The 19,077-nt window shown below is 39.0% G+C and overlaps 2 protein-coding genes, 1 non-coding gene and 1 pseudogene across 3 annotated transcripts in view; 2 read left to right on the top strand and 2 right to left on the bottom strand.

The window, feature by feature from the left end:
- LOC105302507 overlaps window positions 1–1,191 on the top strand; it is a 2,559-nt pseudogene extending 1,368 nt beyond the window's left edge.
- On the top strand, window positions 786–904 carry LOC111729675. Its single transcript, XR_002776323.1, has one exon. It is a non-coding gene; the product is annotated as a 5S ribosomal RNA (ribosomal RNA).
- Window positions 1,192–5,630: 4,439 nt separating the features above from the next.
- SMIM9 (small integral membrane protein 9) lies at window positions 5,631–6,968 on the bottom strand. The gene is made up of 2 exons (XM_011375604.1): window positions 6,827–6,968; window positions 5,631–5,764 (listed from the first exon to the last, which is right to left on the bottom strand). Exons 1-2 carry the CDS (start codon window positions 6,966–6,968, stop codon window positions 5,631–5,633), a joined length of 276 nt encoding a protein of 91 aa, XP_011373906.1.
- Window positions 6,969–18,129: 11,161 nt separating this feature from the next.
- Window positions 18,130–19,077, bottom strand: part of F8 (coagulation factor VIII) — a 116,587-nt gene continuing 115,639 nt past the window's right edge. The window contains exon 26 of the mRNA XM_023520657.1: window positions 18,130–18,300. Within this exon, the coding sequence (XP_023376425.1) occupies window positions 18,130–18,300 (171 nt within the window). The remainder of the gene's footprint in view (window positions 18,301–19,077) is intronic.

Here is a 19,077-nt window from a genome sequence, read left to right on the forward strand (position 1 = left end):
GGCCACGTCTTCCTGTGCAGCACTAGATGTGACCCTAAGACACGATGGTGAAGGTCAGAGTGAACAGATTTGGCCATATTGGGCGCCTAGTCACCAGAGCTGCTTTTAACTCTGGCAAAGTGGATATTGTCGTCATCGATGACGCCCTTCATTGACCTCAACTGCGTGGTCTACATGTTTCAGTATGATTCCACCAATGGCAAGTTCAAAGACACAGTCAAGGCTGAGAATGGGAAGCTTGTCATCAAAGGAAAGCCCATCACCATCTTCCAGGAACGAGATCCCACCATCATCAAATGGGGCAATTCTAGTGCTGAATATGTTGTGGAGTCCACTGGTGTCTTCCCTACTTTGGAGAAGGCTGGGGCTCACTTGAAGGGTGGAGCCAAGAGGGTCATCATTTCTGCCCCAAGTTTGTGATGGGTGTGAACCATGAGAAGTATGACAACTCCCTCAAGATTGTCAGTAATGCCTCCTGCACCACCAACTGCTTGGGCCCTCTGGCCAAGGTCATCCATGACAACTTTGGCATCGTGGAAAGACTCATGACCACAGTCCCCGTCATCACTGCCACCCAGAAGCTGTGATGTGATGGTGGGGGGCTCCCTGGAACATCGTCCCTGCTTCTACTGGCACTGCCTAGGCTGTGGGCAAGGTCATCCCTGAGCTGAATGGAAAGCTTACCAGCATGGCCTTCTGCATCCCTACCCCTAATGTGTTAGCTGTGGATCTGATCCGCCACCTGGAGAAAGCTGCCAAATACGACGACATCAAGAAAGTGGTGAGTCTACGGCCATGCCACCCTGAACACGGCCGATTGCGTCTGATCTCGGAAGCTAAGCAGGGTTGGGCCTGGTTAGTACTTGGATGGGAGACCACTTAGGAAGACCAGGTGTTGTAGGCTTAAAAAAAAATAAAGAAAGAAGAAAGTGGAGAAGCAGGTGTCGGAGGGTCCCTCAAGGGCATCCTGGGCTATACTGAAGACCGGGTTGTTTCCTGTGACTTTAACAGTGACACACACTCTTCCACCTTCAACGCTGGGGCTGGCATTGCCCTCAAGGACCACTTTGTGAAGCTCATTTCCTGGTATGACAATGAATTTGGCTACAGCAACAGGGTGGTGGTCCTTATGGTCCATAAGGCCTCTAGGGAGTAAGAGCTCCCTGGATCACCAGCCCTAGTGAGAGGAAAAGGCCCTCAGCTACTGGGGTGTCCTTGCCCCAAATCGATCCCCCAATACACTGAGAATCTCCTGACCTCCAGTTTCCATTCTAGACCTCCTGAAGAAGGGGAGGGGCTTAGGAAACCCTACCTTGTCATGCACCATCATAAAGTTCACTGTTCCCTCCAAAAAATAATAATGATGAAATTATAGTATAGTAAATACATAAACCAGTAGTATGGTCCTTTATTATTATCAAGTATTATGTACTGTACATGAACGTATCTGCTCTACTTTTATGTGACTGGTAGTACAGTAAGTTTGTTTACACCAGCATCACTGCAAACACATGAGTAATGTGTTGTGCTAGGATGTTAAGACAGCTGCCATGTCACTAGGTGACAGGAACTTTTTGGCTCCATTATAATCCATGGCAGCACTGTCATATGTGCAGTCTGTCGTTGACCAAAAAGTCATTTTGCAGCGCATGACTATAATTATCATATGGGGAGTGGTTAAATGACTTATGTCATATCTACTTCAAAGAATGCTATACAACACTTAAAATTATGTAGACATGGAAAAATATCCATATGTCATATAGTGAAGAAAAAGGTAAACTACGATATAGCGTGCATTGGTGAAATAAAAAGTATCTAGGTGAATGACTTTCTGTTGACTGTGTGTGCATCAGTCTTTCTCAATCTCACGTTCACATTCGTTTGGGAAATGCTGAACATTATACCCTCTTGTGGAGATTCACGTTAGCCCTTAAAGCTTCCTAGAGGTCCTAGAACAAAGAAACGTGTTTAAGTGGGTTTAATCCAGCATCTCTCAAAACTGAATTGACCAAAGAGCCACCATTGTCTCATAACACTCATTAAAACAAAACTATTCTTTCACAGAACAGATTGTGGGAAACTGGTAATATAAGCATAGGAAAAAGTTGGAAAGGAGATACAAGATGTTAATAACGTTTGTTTCCGGGTGTTAGAATTATGGGTACTCTTTCTTCTTTCTGTATTTTATGAAATTTTCTTGCAACAAGTATGTATTACTTTCATGATCACATCAGTAATAAGGCTATTCCCATTTTTCAATTGCACATTTTAACAAAGAAAATCAAGGCAAACATTGTTTAAGACGAAGACAGTTTAATTTTAACTGATAGATACTTTCTCATTGAAAGCAAGTAGCATGTTCTCCATTCTCTTGGAACTCAGCAAGATAAATATCACGCTTGCCCAATTGAATCTTCTAGTACTTCATTGGGCTGGCTCACCTACAAGAATACTGAGAAGGAAGAGAAAATAGTGAATACTGAACAAAGTTTAATTTTCTATATGGCCTCCTGGTCTGCACAGTTAATTTGTACTTATCTCACCTTTTCCAAGATAGAATTTTAGACAGCTTCTTCTCTTAATATGAACCAAATGATTTCATATGGACAAAAGGTTTTCATGACTTGAGAAAATGAATAAGAATGTGTTTCCAGTTCAGTTGAGATTGGAGGTAGAAGTATGGTCAGGTAGTTTTTCTTCTTTTGTTTTAAAAGTATTATTGAAAAAGACATTATAATCAAATAATATAGTTTGTTGGAAAGATTAGAAAGTGCAGAGAGACAGCAATAAATATTAAAGTAAATAACCACAATAGTAATAATAATTAAGATCACCTATTCACTACCACAAGGAGATAACCAATGTCTAGTATTTTCATTAGGTACTTCAAGGCTTCCCCCCCGTACGTATAGTTTTTAATAACAAATTGGATTAAATTGTATATCCTCTGCTATAATCTGCTTTTTTTTCATTCAACAATGTTTCATGAATGATTCCACGAAATTGTCTCTCTACGACAATATTTTTATTATTATAGTACTCATTGTATGAATGTTCAATGCTTTCTTTAACCAATCAATGGACATTTATTTGTTTCTATGTTTTCACTACTGTGAACTGTACTAAAAGTTCCTTATACACATATATTTGCATACTTGCTGGTGCCAGTCAAGCCCCTTGATTGTCCCTGGAGAACAAGAGATAGCCAGGCTTCCATGTTGATTTCCTCAGGTAAGGAGTAGCCAGCTTAAGTCTTCATTAATGCCACAGCTAGTGGTGTATTGGTGAATAAAGAGGATGAATAAAGAGGCACAGAGAAACTTTGCAATCTTTGCTATGAAACGTATTAATAAAAAATCAACGAGTATTATTGAGAGTCTACTATGTGCCCAGTACCAAGTGCCAATTTTTCCTGTGCCTCGATGTGCCCTTTTATGACTATAGACTTAAGTTTCCCTTTATTTCTGCAACATTTAAAAAAATTATACCTTGGAGTGTTTTTTTGTTGTTGTTATATTATTTTGATTTTCTTCTACAAAAAAAAAAATGACTTATGTTTCCTGCATCTATTATTTTTCTCTAATCTTACTTTCACTAAAATCTTTATTTCTATTTACTAGTCCTGGCTTTTTTGATCCCGTATTCCATATCTCCTTTTGCAGTTTTTTTTAATCAATGTCTTTTTTTGTTTTGTTGTATCTGGCCTGCCCCCATGCCCTCGCTGTCCTGATGTTTCTTTCACTAGCAAGCTTGTTTGTTCCCAGCAAGGGTTTATTGGGTTTTCTCCTCAGGTTGAGCCACTGGCTTCAAAGATGAAACTATTTCTCTTGGCATGTTGCCTACTTTATCTTCACAGAAGTCCCTCTGAATGTGCATATTTAACCGATATCAGATGCTTCTGATGCGGGTGGCCTGCTGGCCACAATTTGAGTAATAGCGACTGAAAAGATATAGAATCGGATATATCTTGACTTGAGTCCTGGATTCTTTAGTTGGGAAATGCAATCTTCTTCTGTGTTTGGGAATAAGGAACAAGGTTGGTGAACATATAGCCAGTCTCTGTTCAGAGAAATAAGACTGTGCAGACCAGGAGACCTTTTTAAATCCCATCATACACTTTCATAGGTTGCCCTACTTGGACTGTCTCCCATCAGAGCACTGACCCACAAACTGGTTGGTCAGTGCTATGATGGGAGACGGTCCAAGTGGGGGAACCTATGAAAGTGTATGATGGGATTAAAAAAGGCTTTGTGTAGCAAAAGACTGTTCAAACTTCACAATCTAATAAAGTGCTCAAGGGCAAAGATCGAATTAAGCATATGGTATCTCCAATTATAACTTCCAAGAACCTCAAAATGATCACAGGGTCAAAACCTGTATTTAGGAAATAACCGTAGATATATGGTTACTGGCACATAGAACTGATTACAGCCTAAGAGAAGTCAGCTAAGTTTTTGAGAGAAGCTTATTGCCAAAAAAACCATGAACAAGAACAAAATGAGCTATCCATTGTTTGAACCTTAAAATAGTATCTGGACATAGACTTTGAAGGCTCCCAGGAGGGCATGCTCCCCAAAGCTGGCTTCAGATGCAGCTATAGAGAATAATGAATGGACAGGAAGGGCTTCCCAAAGGGTGGGCAATGGGTCAGGGAGCTCTCCTATAAAGCAAGACCATGGCCTAATCGATGTCTGCCCAGCAGGATTCCAGTATTACTGCAAAGCAATGACTGCTGTGTGTTTCCCCTTCTTCCTCTTCTCAAATGAGAATGTTTATGGTAGTTATCCTCTTCCTAATCCATCGTCGTGTTATATGTGGGGTGTGGAAATCAGGGGCAGACAACTTCTTTTAGTTCCTAGGTCACTTAACCAAGAAGGGGCTACACCCACACAAACATCACCCAGATACTCTGGACTCTGAGCTGCACACAGTGACATTTGGGATTTGAGTCTCGGGAAAAAGTTGTGCTACCAAGTCAGGTGTTCTGGAAGCAGAGAGTGAGATAGGTGTTTGGTATGCAGAGTGTTATCAGGGATCAATGCCTGCGGAGGGTAGGGAGAGGAGGGGGAAAGTTAAACTGCCTTGCAACCTCAACAGAGTCTCAGTTAACCCCATCAGAGCTGTCCCACATTACCTTGAAATAGCTGGACATTTATAACCACACATCGATCCATTAATGGATGTGGGAAGTATAGGCAGATCTTGACAGCTGAGACCAACCTTGAAATTGCTAACAGCTAAAGGCTGTGTGTCGACAGCACTCTCAGCAACTAGAGAAACAAGATCATTTCTAAGGGGGAGTCTGGGTGACATTTTCCCATGTGTGCTACAGAGTGGCTGTGTTCCACATATGGAAGGAAGAGCGGAACAGATATCAGGTAGTCAATAAGACAGAGAAATAAGACAAATGAATAATTACAAAGAGCAGGTTGGAGAAAGAAAAAAAAAGAGAAAGTAGAGGAGACTTTTTAAAAGGGAGTTGTGTGGCCTTTCGGAGTTTTGTTACCAGAATCACCTTTCTTAAAAATTTCCCTTAATTACTGATGTGCAGGATGGTGGGGAACCTGATTGTTCTAGCTTCTTCCTTAGGTTCCCTCTCTCTTCCCCTCTCCTCATCCCACAACAGCTTACGTGAGGCAGCAGAGAATCCCCAATAGTACGGTGCCGATGAGAAAAGCAAAAATGGCTACGGGAGGTATGACAGTCTTCACGAGAGTCCACATGTAATCCTTGAAGTTGCTCAGCCAGGACCTTTGGTTTTCTGCAGAAAGAGCATAGAGTTTCATTGAGGAGAGGTCTAGCAAATGATGAGGCTGGGATCTGAACCTTGGTTCAAGTTCAAATAGTCGTCCCAGATATTATGCTCTTATAGTTGCCCAGAGCCCATATCCTTATCTACTTTGCTGTGGGTATCCTCAGATGGGTATCATCTTTGCCCCTTTATAAGTCAAATAGGAACAGTAATCTCTGCCCTAGATAGCTTAAGGGCTATTTGGAGGTCTTGGCCAGTAAATGGGAGTACTCTGTAAAAGAGGAGCATGAATGAATAACTAATGTGTTGTTGTTGCCTAGAGTATGTTTAGGAGTTCTGCAGGAGGCTGAGGGCAGTGAGTGTCCCAGGAAGAGAAAGGAGAAGGCCACCAGCCCCAGGATCATCCAGAGGGGGAAGGGGCCAGGATAACTGGCAGAAGCAACTTTAGAGGGAGTCTGCTGATCAAGGTAAGGCTCGAGATATTGAGATATTGGCTTTTTTCTTTAAGAAGTTGGGGAGGAAGGAGAAAATACTGTGATTTAACCCCAAGGATAGAGGTAGAGAAAGCAAAAGTGTTTGAGTGTCTGTGATGTGGAGTTAAGAGGATTGACCACTCAACAGCAAGACAGTTTCCAGAGCTGAGCTTGTGCAAAGTATCTGAGCAGCATGTGTGTGCATGTTGGAAGCTGTGCTTTGGGAGCACTTAAGCTACAGATCACTGGGTCATCAGATTTAGCTTAAATTTCACTTTCTTTGCCAAGTGTTCCCTGACCCCTCCACTAAAACGACTTTAATTATCTTTTTGTCCTCAGGGAACATTTGTCATATTCCATGGGAGGTTGGCGACTATGGCTTTGGTGCTTCGCCTGTGAACTCATAATCCATGTCATTCAGCAAAAGGTTTGGTGCACAGTAGGTGGGTTAGTGCTCTTTGAACTAAACTCAACCAAACCAGAATAGTTGGCTTTCTTGTGAACATTATCTTTAAATACAAAATCAGTTTTTCCTGACCTGGGACATGAATCTTATGTCTTAAAAGGAAAAGGACATTCATCTTAACAGCAAGCATACCCCTCGAGCGTGGTTTTAATTCTGCTTCGTCTTGTATTCCAAAGGCAGATAAAGGTGACATAGAGAAAGCTGCAGCCTCCAACAGGAGACAAGTCAGAGAGCACAGCAGAAATCCAATTCTCAACAGCTTCTGGGGTTCCATGGACTCTCCTGAAGATCACTCGGCTGCACTCACTCAGCCAAGAGGAGATGGCTTTTTCCCTGGCTCTTTCCAAGGCAGTTGTGTCTGAAAGGTTAGAAAATGCTAGGTAAGTTTTTATTGCAAAAAGTTTTCTCACCTGTCGTGAACACAAGAATAATTAACCAGCTGATACTGTGAATCCTGTACTCGGTCAAGATTCAGCAAAATGCACCCCCCTTCCGAAAAATGAAACAACATAAAACAAAAATTTTATATGCTCTGTCAGGTCAGATACCTGACATTCTTTTCTAAACTAGATCCCCCTTCAGACTTCCCCAACTCAGTAGTGGATATTATTTCAGTTGCCCGAGCCAAAACCTGTGATGTCATCTTTGACTCATTTTTTTCACTCCCACATCTTATTTATCAGAAAAGCCTGTATCGCTTTATCTACAAAGTGTACTCATAATCCTGCCACTTCTGATTACCTCCACTACTATCCACAATCATCGGTCTTCCTGCGGCCAGCCATCCTCATCTCCTTCAAGCCAAAGAGATTTCACTTTGTCGTAAGTCGAATTTTGTGCTACTTACTTTCTCGAACTTGCATCCTATTATTTCCTCCTGATCACTCCAACTGAGCCTCGCTTACCCTTGAACAAGCCAGATGTGTTCCTACATTGTGTTTTTTTTTTGTTTGCTATTCTCTCTGCAAGAAATGTTTTCCCCCAGATAGTCTCATGACTTATTCTCTCACCTCCTTCAGGTGTTCAAATATCACTTTCTCGATGAAGACTTTCCTTAGAACTCTTTATTAAAATTATACCACTCTCCCACAAGCTTCCGAATTGTCTTTCCTGCTTGATCTTTCTCCATAAACTTCATCAGAATAGAATATAACATATATTTTACTTTTTTTGTTTTATTATATGTCTTTACTGACTAGACTGTCAAAAACCTGAGGGCAGAGATTTTTGTCTGTTTTGTTCACCACCGAACAGTACCTAGCACATAGGGTGTTCAGGTGCTCAATAAATATTTTTTTTGAATGAATGCATGAATGAACAAATGGTGAATTTGGGTGGATATTTTTCATTGCCTGAGCCAACAGTCATCCCTACCCTTTTCCACTTACTACGTATAACTAGAGAAGCTAGAAAAGCTGAACCCTCCCTTTCTCAGACATTCTTGCAGCCAAAAATGGCTATGTTAACAGAGTTCTAGATAATAAAGCATGAAAGAAATCCGAGGGGCACCTTCTGGGAAGACTTTTTGCTGTACTGGTCAAAGAGATGGCGCTACCATTTACCCTTTGCACTGCTTCAAACATTGTTTAAGTATTACCTGAAATTGAATCAGCCATCTTTTGACCATGAGGCAACATACATGAGGAAAAGGGCAGGGAAATGACATTTATTCTGGCTCTGACAATTTCAAGCCACTAAACCAACACCTCTATCCACCTACTTCTGGAGTACTTGGTATGAGAAAAATAAAACCCTGTTTGAGTCATTATAATTTAGGCTTTCTATTACTTAAGACATTTATAACCGATACACTCGTCCACCGGCTGATAGGCCTTAAAGAGAGCCGTGTCAGGTGGGGAGCCACTTACTTGAAAATTCACTTAGTGCCAAAGGATCTAAAGAAGCCAGTGAATTAGGCCTTGATCTTCACAGTGTGGTAGAAGAAGCTAGCTAGAACTTTCTCCTGAAGTCTCCGAAGTTCTAAATAGAATTCTAGTGCTCCTTATGATATCATGTACTGCATTCGACCCTCCTCCACTCTCTCTCTCTCTCTGACAACTAAGCATACAAACATCTTTTTCTGTCTCTGCATAAACATGTGTCGATACTAAAACTTATCCTTACAGTAGCTGTATCCTCTTAGGCTTGAAGGATTCTAAGATATTTTATATGCCACATGGTATCTACTACAGTTTATAATAGTGTATACATGGAACTTTAATTGATGATAAAGGCGGCATTTTATATTATTGGGGAAAAGACAGATGTTTAATGTGATGACTGGTTATTCATTTGGATGTACTAAAGTGAGAGCCATAAACACAAAAATAAATTCTAGATGAATTAAGGACTAAACAAAAATAAAACCATATACATATTGGAATAAACTATGGGTGGATATTTTTATAATCTTAATGTGGAAAAAGCTACTCTAAGCATGTTTTAAAACTCAAAAGCCATAAATGAAAATACTGATAAAGTTATTGCATAAAAATATAAAGCTTTCATACAGCAAAATACTTGTAAAGAAGGATAGAAGATTAGTGACAAATTAGTTAATGTATTTCATAGCATATATGGCAAATAATAGTTTAAGGTTCTTAACATACAAAGAACTCTTACAAATTAATTTTTTAAAAAAGCTGATCACCTCCATTGACGAACTGGCATAAATGGTGTATATGTCAGGGTTCTATTAGAAAAGCAATGGATAAATAAATTGCAGTATATATTATATACTACACTGTAGTATATATTATATAATGGAATTATATACAGCAATTAAAATGAGCTGCTAAGCAATAAATACAATAAAGGTGTTGTGATGTCAGATTATTTTCCAAAATAATTATACCACGAACAGCGTAACAGAGTTCTACCCGGCACACATTCATTTGTCAATATTTGAAAATACTGCAAATATTTTCTTTCACTCTGTGGATGAACAGAAGATCTGAATCTAAATGTAGTCAAATTTATCAATCTTTCTTTCTTAGCCAGTGGTTTTGAGGTCCTGTTTAGGAAGCTTGTGTATGACTTAAGGCTGTCATCTCCTAGAAGTTTTATTGTTTGCTGTTCATAGAGCTTCCATTAATCTGGAATTGATTTTTTTTTTTGGTATGGTATGAGAAAAGGGGTCAAATTTTACTTTTTCATATGAATTTCTGATTGACCCAGTACCACTGCTCTGGAGAGCTATTTTGTTAGAAATCAAGTGTCTGTATATGTGTGAATTTACTTCTGGACTCTAAAATGGTCTGTCGGTCTATCCTTGTGCCAATACCACATTGTCTTAATTACTGCGGCTTTAAAATAAATTTTGCTACCTGGTATCAGGAATATTTTGACTAATCTTGGCCTTTTATATTTCTGCGTGTTTGAATTCCATAAGGTAAAAAATGTTGGAATTTAGACTGAGATCGTTTTGAATCTATAGGTCAATTTGAGGAGAATTGGCATCTTTATAACATTGAATCTTCCAATCCTTGACTATATTATATCCCTCCAGTTATTTAGGTTTTTTAAGATACCTCTCAACAAAATTTTATAGTTTTCTAATTAGAGTTCTTTGATATCATTCATATTATTTATTTCATATGATTTATTAGCAGCCACACCATTTTACATTCTCACTAGCAATGTATGAGGATTCCAGTTTTTCCACATTCTCATCAATATGAGTGACATTTTTTGATGTTATCGCAAATGTTACCTTTTAAAATTTTTATTTTTTTTACTTTGTTATCGGTACGTAGACATAATTTTCATATTGTACTTCCGTCTAGAAAGTTTGCTAAAATGATTTATTAATTTGAATGACTTTCTGTGAATTATTTAGAATTTTCTACATTCACAATTATTTTTAGTCTGAAAATAATAATTTTATTTCTTTGTTTAAAGTTCTTTTTTTATGTTGAATTGGAAGACAATATTAAGATGGTAATACTCCCTAAAGTAATCTATAAATCCAATGCAATCTCTAATAAAAGCTCAACAGCCCCCCCCCCTTTTTTTTGCAGAAATGGATTACCTGACCTTAAAATTTATCCGTAATTGCAAGGGATCCCAAATAGCCAAAACGATCTTGAAAAAGAAAAACAAAGTCAGAGAACTCATACTTCCCAATTTCAAAACTTACTACAAAGCTACAGTAATCAAAGCAGTGTGTACTGGCATAAAGATAAACATAATAGATTGATAGAATAGGATTGAGAGTCAACCACTACACCTAAACATTTATGGTCAATTGATGTCAAATGATTTTCAACAAGAATGGGGTGCCAAGACCATTCAACAGGGGAAAAAGCAATCTCATCGTTAAATTATGTTGGATAACTGGATATCCACATGCAAAAAATCAGGTTGGAACCTTAATTCACACCATATACAAAAATTAATTCAAAATTGATCAAAGACATAAATATAAGAGCTAAAACTATAAAACTCTTAGCAAAAAATACAGAAGTAAATCTTCATGATAGTGGATTTGGCAATAGTTTCTTAAATATGATACCAAAAGCACAAGCAACGAAAGGAAAATAGCTAAATTGGACTTCATCAAAATTAAAATTTGGGGGGCATCAACGGATACTTTAAGGACATGAAAAAGACAATCCATGGAATGGGAGTAAATATTTGCAAATCATATATCAAGAATACACAAAGAATTGATGCAACTCAATAACAAAAAGACAATCCAATTAAAAAATGGGCAAAAGATTTGCATGGACAGTTTTCCAAAGATGTACAAATGACCAACAAGCACATGGAAAGATACCCAATGTCATCAGCAATTAGGGTAATGCAAATCAGAATCACAGTGAGATACCGCTTCATAATCACTAGGATGGCCATTTTAAAAGTGGAAAATAACGATTGTTGATGAGAATGTGGAAAAACTGGAATCCTCATACACTGCCGGTGAGAATGCAAAATGGTGTGGCTGTTATGGAAAATAGTATGGTGGTTCCTCAATTAGTTAATCATAAAATTACCATAAGATGCAACCCAAAAGAACTGAAAACAGTGTTCAAACAAACACTTGTACACAGATATTTATAGCAGCACTAGTCACAACAGCCAAAAGGTGGAGACAATCCAAAAGTCCTCCAACGGATGAATGAACGAACAAGATGGGGTTTACCTACAACGGAATATTGACTTGTTACAAAATGGATAAACCTTGAAAACATTATGCTGAGTGAAAGAAGCCAGACACAAAAGGCCACATAGTGTATGAATCTATTTATATGAAATGTTCAGAATAGGGAAATCCATAGAGACAGAAAGCAGATTCCTGGTTGTCAAGGGCTGGGTAGGTTGAAACGTTCTGGAACTAGATATGGATGATGGTTGAACAGCTCTGAATGTACAAAAAGCCACTGAATTTCACACTTTAAAATAGTTAAAATGGTGGGAGAAAGTCTGAAGCGATTCAATACCTTTACCTTCTCTTCTGAACCACAAGGACCGTAACACTTTAATTCTGATCATCTCCTCCTGATTTACGTACTTTTGTATATTTGGGGGATTACTTTTTATCACCACAAGACATTCTTATTGTTTTATTCAGCCAATATCTATTTAGCTTTATCCACATTTTAAACTCTCACTTTGTTCATTAATTCTTGGATGTGAGACATTCTATATGAGATCAGCTTCCTTATGATCGAAGTAAATTAAAATTTTCCTTTTGTGAAGGTCCATTGGTGGCAAAGTCTTCCATTTTTTGTTTGTCGGAAAATGTCTTTTTTCGCCTGCCTCGCCCCGCCCCGTCGAAAGATATAGTCGCTGAGTATATACTTTTAGGTCAACATTGCAGATGAAATGTAGCTTCAGCTTGACCTCGTAGGGTGCACTGGAGTATAATTTGCACCTCAGAGCCTGTCTCGCCTTCAGGATCCAAGATTTCTACCCTTGCTCTATCAGTCTTTGGCCATGGTCTGTTAGGGGTGGTGGGGACAGGCTTAATAACCGTCAGGTACCTGAGTCAGGCAGTGCCCTGGAAAACATTGCAAGCGGAAGTCTCTAAAGCCTCTAGTCAAAGTAGTTGGGGGACCAGTTCAAACACTGAACTGGTGAAGGAGATCCCAGAAGATCTGAGCAGTGCAACTACAGCATCTGCTGTGGTCCACCTCTTGCACCACCCGAACCCACTTATTTCTTAGATTCACTACATTCTGCCACAGCTTCTCCAGGATTCTGGTTGATCACAACCTCTAGAAAACTTATAAAAGGGAGGCTAATGGGAAGAGCCACAGGCCCCACTGCATTTAGTCCTAAGAGATACCCTACGGGATCACTTGAGTGCCAAGCATATTACTTTCTGCTCCTACTGCGTAGTGGCAACCCCAAGTCCTCAAGAATATCAGGGGCAATTACTCCTGCTATTATGGTCACTCTTATCTACGAGGTCAAAAAAGAAAAAGTGCTAATGGCTCACAAGATTGAGTAAGCATTTCTCGCTTGACCTTTCTGTTTTCATTAGGACAGACTCTACCCAGTTCTTAGACCCTCTCTCCTACCTTCTTGAGAGAATACACTTCCACGCTTCTGCTATTGTTGCTGTGTGGAGCTGAATAGAGGATCGCAGATCATAGGATTAAACTACTTTTCAAATTGTCTAATTTGATAGTTTCTTAAGTAATCTTCCTTAGTTTAGCACCTCACTTGTACCTCCACTTCCAGAGTTACTGAAAGCCACCAATTCCTGGCTGTTTTGGAGGGTTCTGTGGTGCAAATCCAGTTGTTTCTTTCCCAATTCACAGCCTAGGACCCTGCTTTGTAGGTTTTCTAAGTTAGTTGCCAGTTATATATTCTTTCTCCTTTCTAAAATTTTATTACCCTGGTCTCCTCTTCTTTAAGGCTTTATGAAGCAGATTCCCCCACTTTAAAAAATTTTATGGGTATTTTATTGGAGTTTCAGAAGAGAGTGAAGGTTAAGCCTTTCATTCAATGTACTACCTTTAGTTAAAAGTCCTCAAGCAATTTCAAAAGAGTGATAACAGGCTTCTGGAAGAGCATGGGGAGGAGTGCCATGCAACCAATATGAGCAAGATTCATGGGAGGAAAAAGCTCCCCACAAGAGATCATGTTCAAGTGATATTTAAGCTGAGACCTAGAAGATGGATAGGAATGAGCTAGGTTAGTGAAGGGGCAGGGAGACTAAAACAGAAGGAACAGTATTAGGAACGACTGGAGGTGAAAGGGAACATGACAAATCAGAACAATTGCAAAATGGGAGATAGAGGAGCAATGAGTGATGAAGCTGTGCACTGAGAAGTATTTGAGGGAAAACGGATAGCACCTATCGAATGATAGAAAAAGCTACAGTGAGGGAGAGGGAGATGTCAAGGATACCACTTGAGTTTCTGGTTCGGTGAATAGTCATACCAGATAATGAGTGGAGATTTAGGAGAGAGGACAATTAATATGATATGTGGGACATTCGAGGGAAGGTGTACAGTAGGCGCTTGGATATTTAGATGGTGCACATAGGAGAAAGGTTTGCGTAAAAAATAGAGATGTGTGGATATACATACTTTGGCTGGAACGAATCTTGGATCGCATTGAGGAAATGTTTTCTTCATATCTCTAAATGTTTCCTTACTGTCTTGTTGAATTGAAGATTGCAATAGAGAATTATGAAATTTAAAAAGTACTCTTTGGGTTGCAAGTGACAGAAACTCAACTTTTTGCTTAGGACCAAAAGAGAATCTTGGTTCACAAAACATGGACCAAGTAGGAATGTGAGAGGGGCACTTTCTCAAAGGAAGGGATGCTAAGTAGACAAAAAATAGATGACCACCATTGCTATCGCTCTAATTCTTTCTTCTTTGTAAATAGTCTATCTTGACAGGATGTTTCGAACATTTTATTCTTACTTATAAAATAGAAAAGCATGCGACTGAAATTCCTGGTCTTGGTGAGCAATATGGATGAAATAATACCCACAAGTTCTGGGAGTGCTATGTCAGTCATCGGCCTTGGATTAGATAGCCAAGGAAGGAGGCTAGGAATAGTTAGAATCAGTTAAAAAACACGAAAGTCTATATTTAATCTGTATCTCGTCATCATAAATCTGGGTTTCTACATACTCTACTGCAATGGATACAGAGCTTTTCTATAACATTGAGAGATAGACTTGTTTTAATATGTATCTTCGAAAAATTGTTGACTTGTAATCTTGAGATTACGTTTGATAATATGTTTGTGACAGAAAATTATATGGGTTCACTTAAAGTTACAAACTGTAGTTGTTATAAGAGATTGAATTTGCTTACAAATTTCTTATAATTAACTTACTATGATCTCAGTGATCTTGTAAATAACTCAACCAGCATTATAAAACGATGTGGATTTTTCGGCATTAACAAGTGTCTGTTTTCCTACTTGACTAGGTTTATGCTGGTAAACAATGCACAAGCTCATTCTTCTACATTATCTCTAGAATTTTTTATTATTAGTTTCCAGTATACAGTACATTGATTAGACATTTATATAGTTTATGAAACGATCCCCTTAATTACTCTTTCTCTCCTCTGGCCCTCCTTCTAGCCATTCTATTACTGCTGACTGCATCCCCTATGCCGTGCTCCCCATCCCCATGACCATCTATCAACTACTAATTTGTGCTTTTTTAACCCCTCACCCCTTTCTCCCAGCCCCCCAACTTCCCTCCTCTCTCCCTGGAATTTAACTTTGGTCCCAGGACATGTTCTGTTCTGGTCTTTAATTCTGTCTTGCACTAGGAGATCTGAAGACTCAAATTTGTATTATTATTATTATTATTATCATTATTATATTATTATTATTATTTTATCTCAAAGACATTTTCTCTTATTGTTTTATTTGACCACATCCATTCTAATCTTTCCTTCTGGATTTTCAATTTCTATTGTGGTTAAGAACACTTAACATGAAATCTACCTTCTTAACAAATTTTGAAGTGCACAACACATTATTGTTAACTATAGAAAACATGCTGCCCAGCAGATCTCTGGAACTTACTTATTTGGAAAAACTGAAACTATACCTGTTGAATGGCAACTCTCCCTTGCTCTCTCGGTCTCTCTCTCCATAAGGTCTTCTCCTGGATCAAGACTTTGTTTCTGATTTTTAAAATTTTACTTGACCGCTCATAAATTATATCAGTTTTTACTCTGAGTTCAATTTAATCTGGTCTTCTAACTCAGTAATTTGTTTTTCTAAAGTGTCCATCCTGCTATTCAGTGCCTCTATTTTTTTTTTAATATCATTGTTCACATTTTTATTTCCAGTGTAAAAACAACAACACTCAAAGGCATCTGTTTGTATATGTCAATGTTTTATTTAACTGGTTATAGAGGAAAGCAGCAGGAAGACAAAAGAGCTGGTTCCAAAAACATTTAGAGATGTATATAGTCAATGGGAAAAAAAAAGATTATTAAATTAGACATAAGAATGTTTAACTTTTTACAGAAAATAAAACCATATCACCTTTGGGGTTAACTTTTCTATCAGGCTACAAAGCAAAACAACTTGTCGTTTTATGTAAATTAACCTCTAACTGTAACGGAATCTTATAGGACTATAAACCGTTTGCACCTTCATCAGTTGTGGATTCTGATTATACTGTGACAGATCAGGGCCAAGCAAAATTATTAGAAAATGCTCTAGCATGGGGGAAAAAAAACAGCTGTTCTCTTGCCTTTTCTGAGATTGCAACAAAATTTTCTCTTATGCTAGGAACTCCTGTTTTCAAATTGCCCTGGATTGCAAACTATGGATGTTTCCTCCACCTGATCTATGGGCTTGTCCTGGCCTCTAGCCCCATTTATCATACAGGAGATGTTTGTGTATCAAAGTGAAGGGGGCAGGCATATGTAAGAAGCAGTAAACCCCTCAACACCTTCTCTCTCGGCCATGGTGCAAGGTGGGGTTCTTCTCACGTGGTGGATGTGGCAGGCTGAAGTGTTTTCTCTCTGCTTTTACCAGCTCAATTTTCTTCTGACTTCTTGATTTTTCAACTATGTAATCGGGACTCTAGTTTTCAGTCCTGGTATAAAATTTCCCCGTTATATTTTTGTTGTGTCGTTTCAGCAGGAAGTTAGCTGAGAGAGGGAGTAAAATGAATGTATTATTAGAATTATAATGTATTACCTATCCCAGATGGCCATGAACTTTCCTTATTTTTCTATGGAAATATTAAGAATATGTCCTCTTTTAAGCCTATTATGATAATTACCTTTCTTGGTCACCACCATTTCAAGGAGACATTGTCATTTTATTTCAAGGTTCTCAATATTTCTGTGATCCTATTATTATTTTTTGGTTGTCGATTAGAATTAAGACCAAATGGCTTTATTTCTACATCCTTCTGAGATTTTGAAAGCCATTCGGCCCTTAAAAATCTTATTAAGCCTTTGGACACTTCTGCCGGATAAATGCACATATGCATTCATAATGCTGTGTCTTATTCAGCGGATTTGTGGGCTCTTGAATCCCATCTATGAGCCTCAGCTTAAGACCACTAGTTTTTGTGATAAGAATGTACCACTAACAATGCCCCAAGATGACAAAATACGATAACTACATCTATCTTTAAGGAGGCAAAAATAGACTTTAATGTAGTGGTTCTTATATTATCTCTATTTTGCAGATTGTCAAAAATGACTTGCCTTTTACTTTAAGGCTGTGTTTTGTTCCATGCTCGACCAGGATAATTAAAAAAAAAAAAGCGAGTTTTATTTTAAGTGTATAAACCCTAATCTGAAATGCTTACATCATGAATATCTTCTGCCAACTTTAAACACATTGTTTTTCCACAGAGGAGGAAGTGGCGGCTGTGTGAGAGACCTAATTTGTCAGGAAGAGAATGCTTTCCAGATGGGTTTCCTCATTTTTCCTTGCCTAATCACACTGGAAGGGACGAGCAATCGGGGAGCAGCCGCAGCAAATGCTCAAGAGTTAAACAGGCTGTAACGCTCCCAGAAAATGCAGGATTAATGACGATTAATTTGGGAGGCTTCGGAGTAGCGTCTGCTTGGACCATATAAACCGATGGTGCCATGGGCAGGGCAGGGCAGGGCAGGGCAGGGCAGGGCAGGAAGTAACCCAGAGGCCAGGCTCAGAGGTAGAAGGCAAGTCTGCGAGGGATGCTGGACTGGAGTGAGGGAATGGCCTGGGCCCAGGAGGCAGGGGCAAGGGGATTGGCAAGGGCTTTGCTAAAACTGGGACAGTCCAGGCCAAACTGGGGTGGTTGGTTATCTTAGTGGTACCATGTTAACAGGGCTGGGAGGGCACTTAAGACAATCCTGTAAGATCATATATCATAGAAACAATTGTATTTTACTACCTTTTATGGAGGAAATTCTATGTTATAGGGTTTTATTGGGTTAGGAGAATTTATGAAGGTCTCAAAACTATTCCCTTGAAAATGCCAAAGGTCTTATACTTTATTTCCCATCATGCCAGTACAACTGCTGTGCCTCGCAGCCCAGAACCTCCAGCCTCAGGGCGATCTGGTGCCCCCAGCTCTGCGGGTGAATTCTAAGGTAGCGAGTCAGTAGCGGTGGGTCTAGAGAGTTCACCACGGGTGTGGAGGAGTCTTGATTTCCCTGAAAAACCTGAAAGAGGAAAGATATCGCTTATGAGTTGTCTGACAGGAAAAAAAAAATGACGTTTCCCCAACATGGCCAGGGAAAGTGGGTGTGATGTGGACAGTTAAGAGCGTTCTTTGTCTTGGGTTCCTGGATATCGCTAACCCATTTTATCACAAGAGCCTTTGTACATGTGGTTCTTTCTGTTTAGAATGCTCTTACCTCTTCTGTCACCCCCTTTTTATTTATCCTTTGGGGTCTCAGTTTAAATGTCATCCTTTTAGAGAGATCGACACCATCTAAAATAGGACATTTGTTGACTCTAAATCTCAACTTGTTCTTTTTCCTCATAGCGGTCAATATCTTCTCGTTTATCTGCTTACAGGGTTATTGCTCCCTCCACTTTCCTCGCCAAATGTCAGCTCCATGAGAACAGACACCTTGGTCACTGATCTGTCTTCCATGCGCAGCATATATAGCACAATGTATTATACATGACACATATACTATAAACATTTGTTAAAGTTTGGGAAAATGTTGGAGAAACATTAAGGTCACTGTTCTGTGATTCTTTGACAACTGTTGATCGTTTATTTGGAGGCTTGCACATCTGTGAGACTTATTCCTTGTTATTTTCCCTCAAGTTTTTATTTTGAACTATTATCAAACTCAAGAAATTGAAAGAACAATACAATGAACTTAAGCCATTCAACTAGATTCATTAATTGTTAACGTATTGAGATATTTACTTTCTACATACACGTGCTCTCTCTCTCTCTCTCTCTCTCTCTCTCTCTCTCTCTC

This window comes from Pteropus vampyrus, unplaced genomic scaffold (genome assembly GCF_000151845.1).
Source record: "Pteropus vampyrus isolate Shadow unplaced genomic scaffold, Pvam_2.0 Scaffold275, whole genome shotgun sequence".
NCBI lineage: Eukaryota > Metazoa > Chordata > Mammalia > Chiroptera > Pteropodidae > Pteropus > Pteropus vampyrus.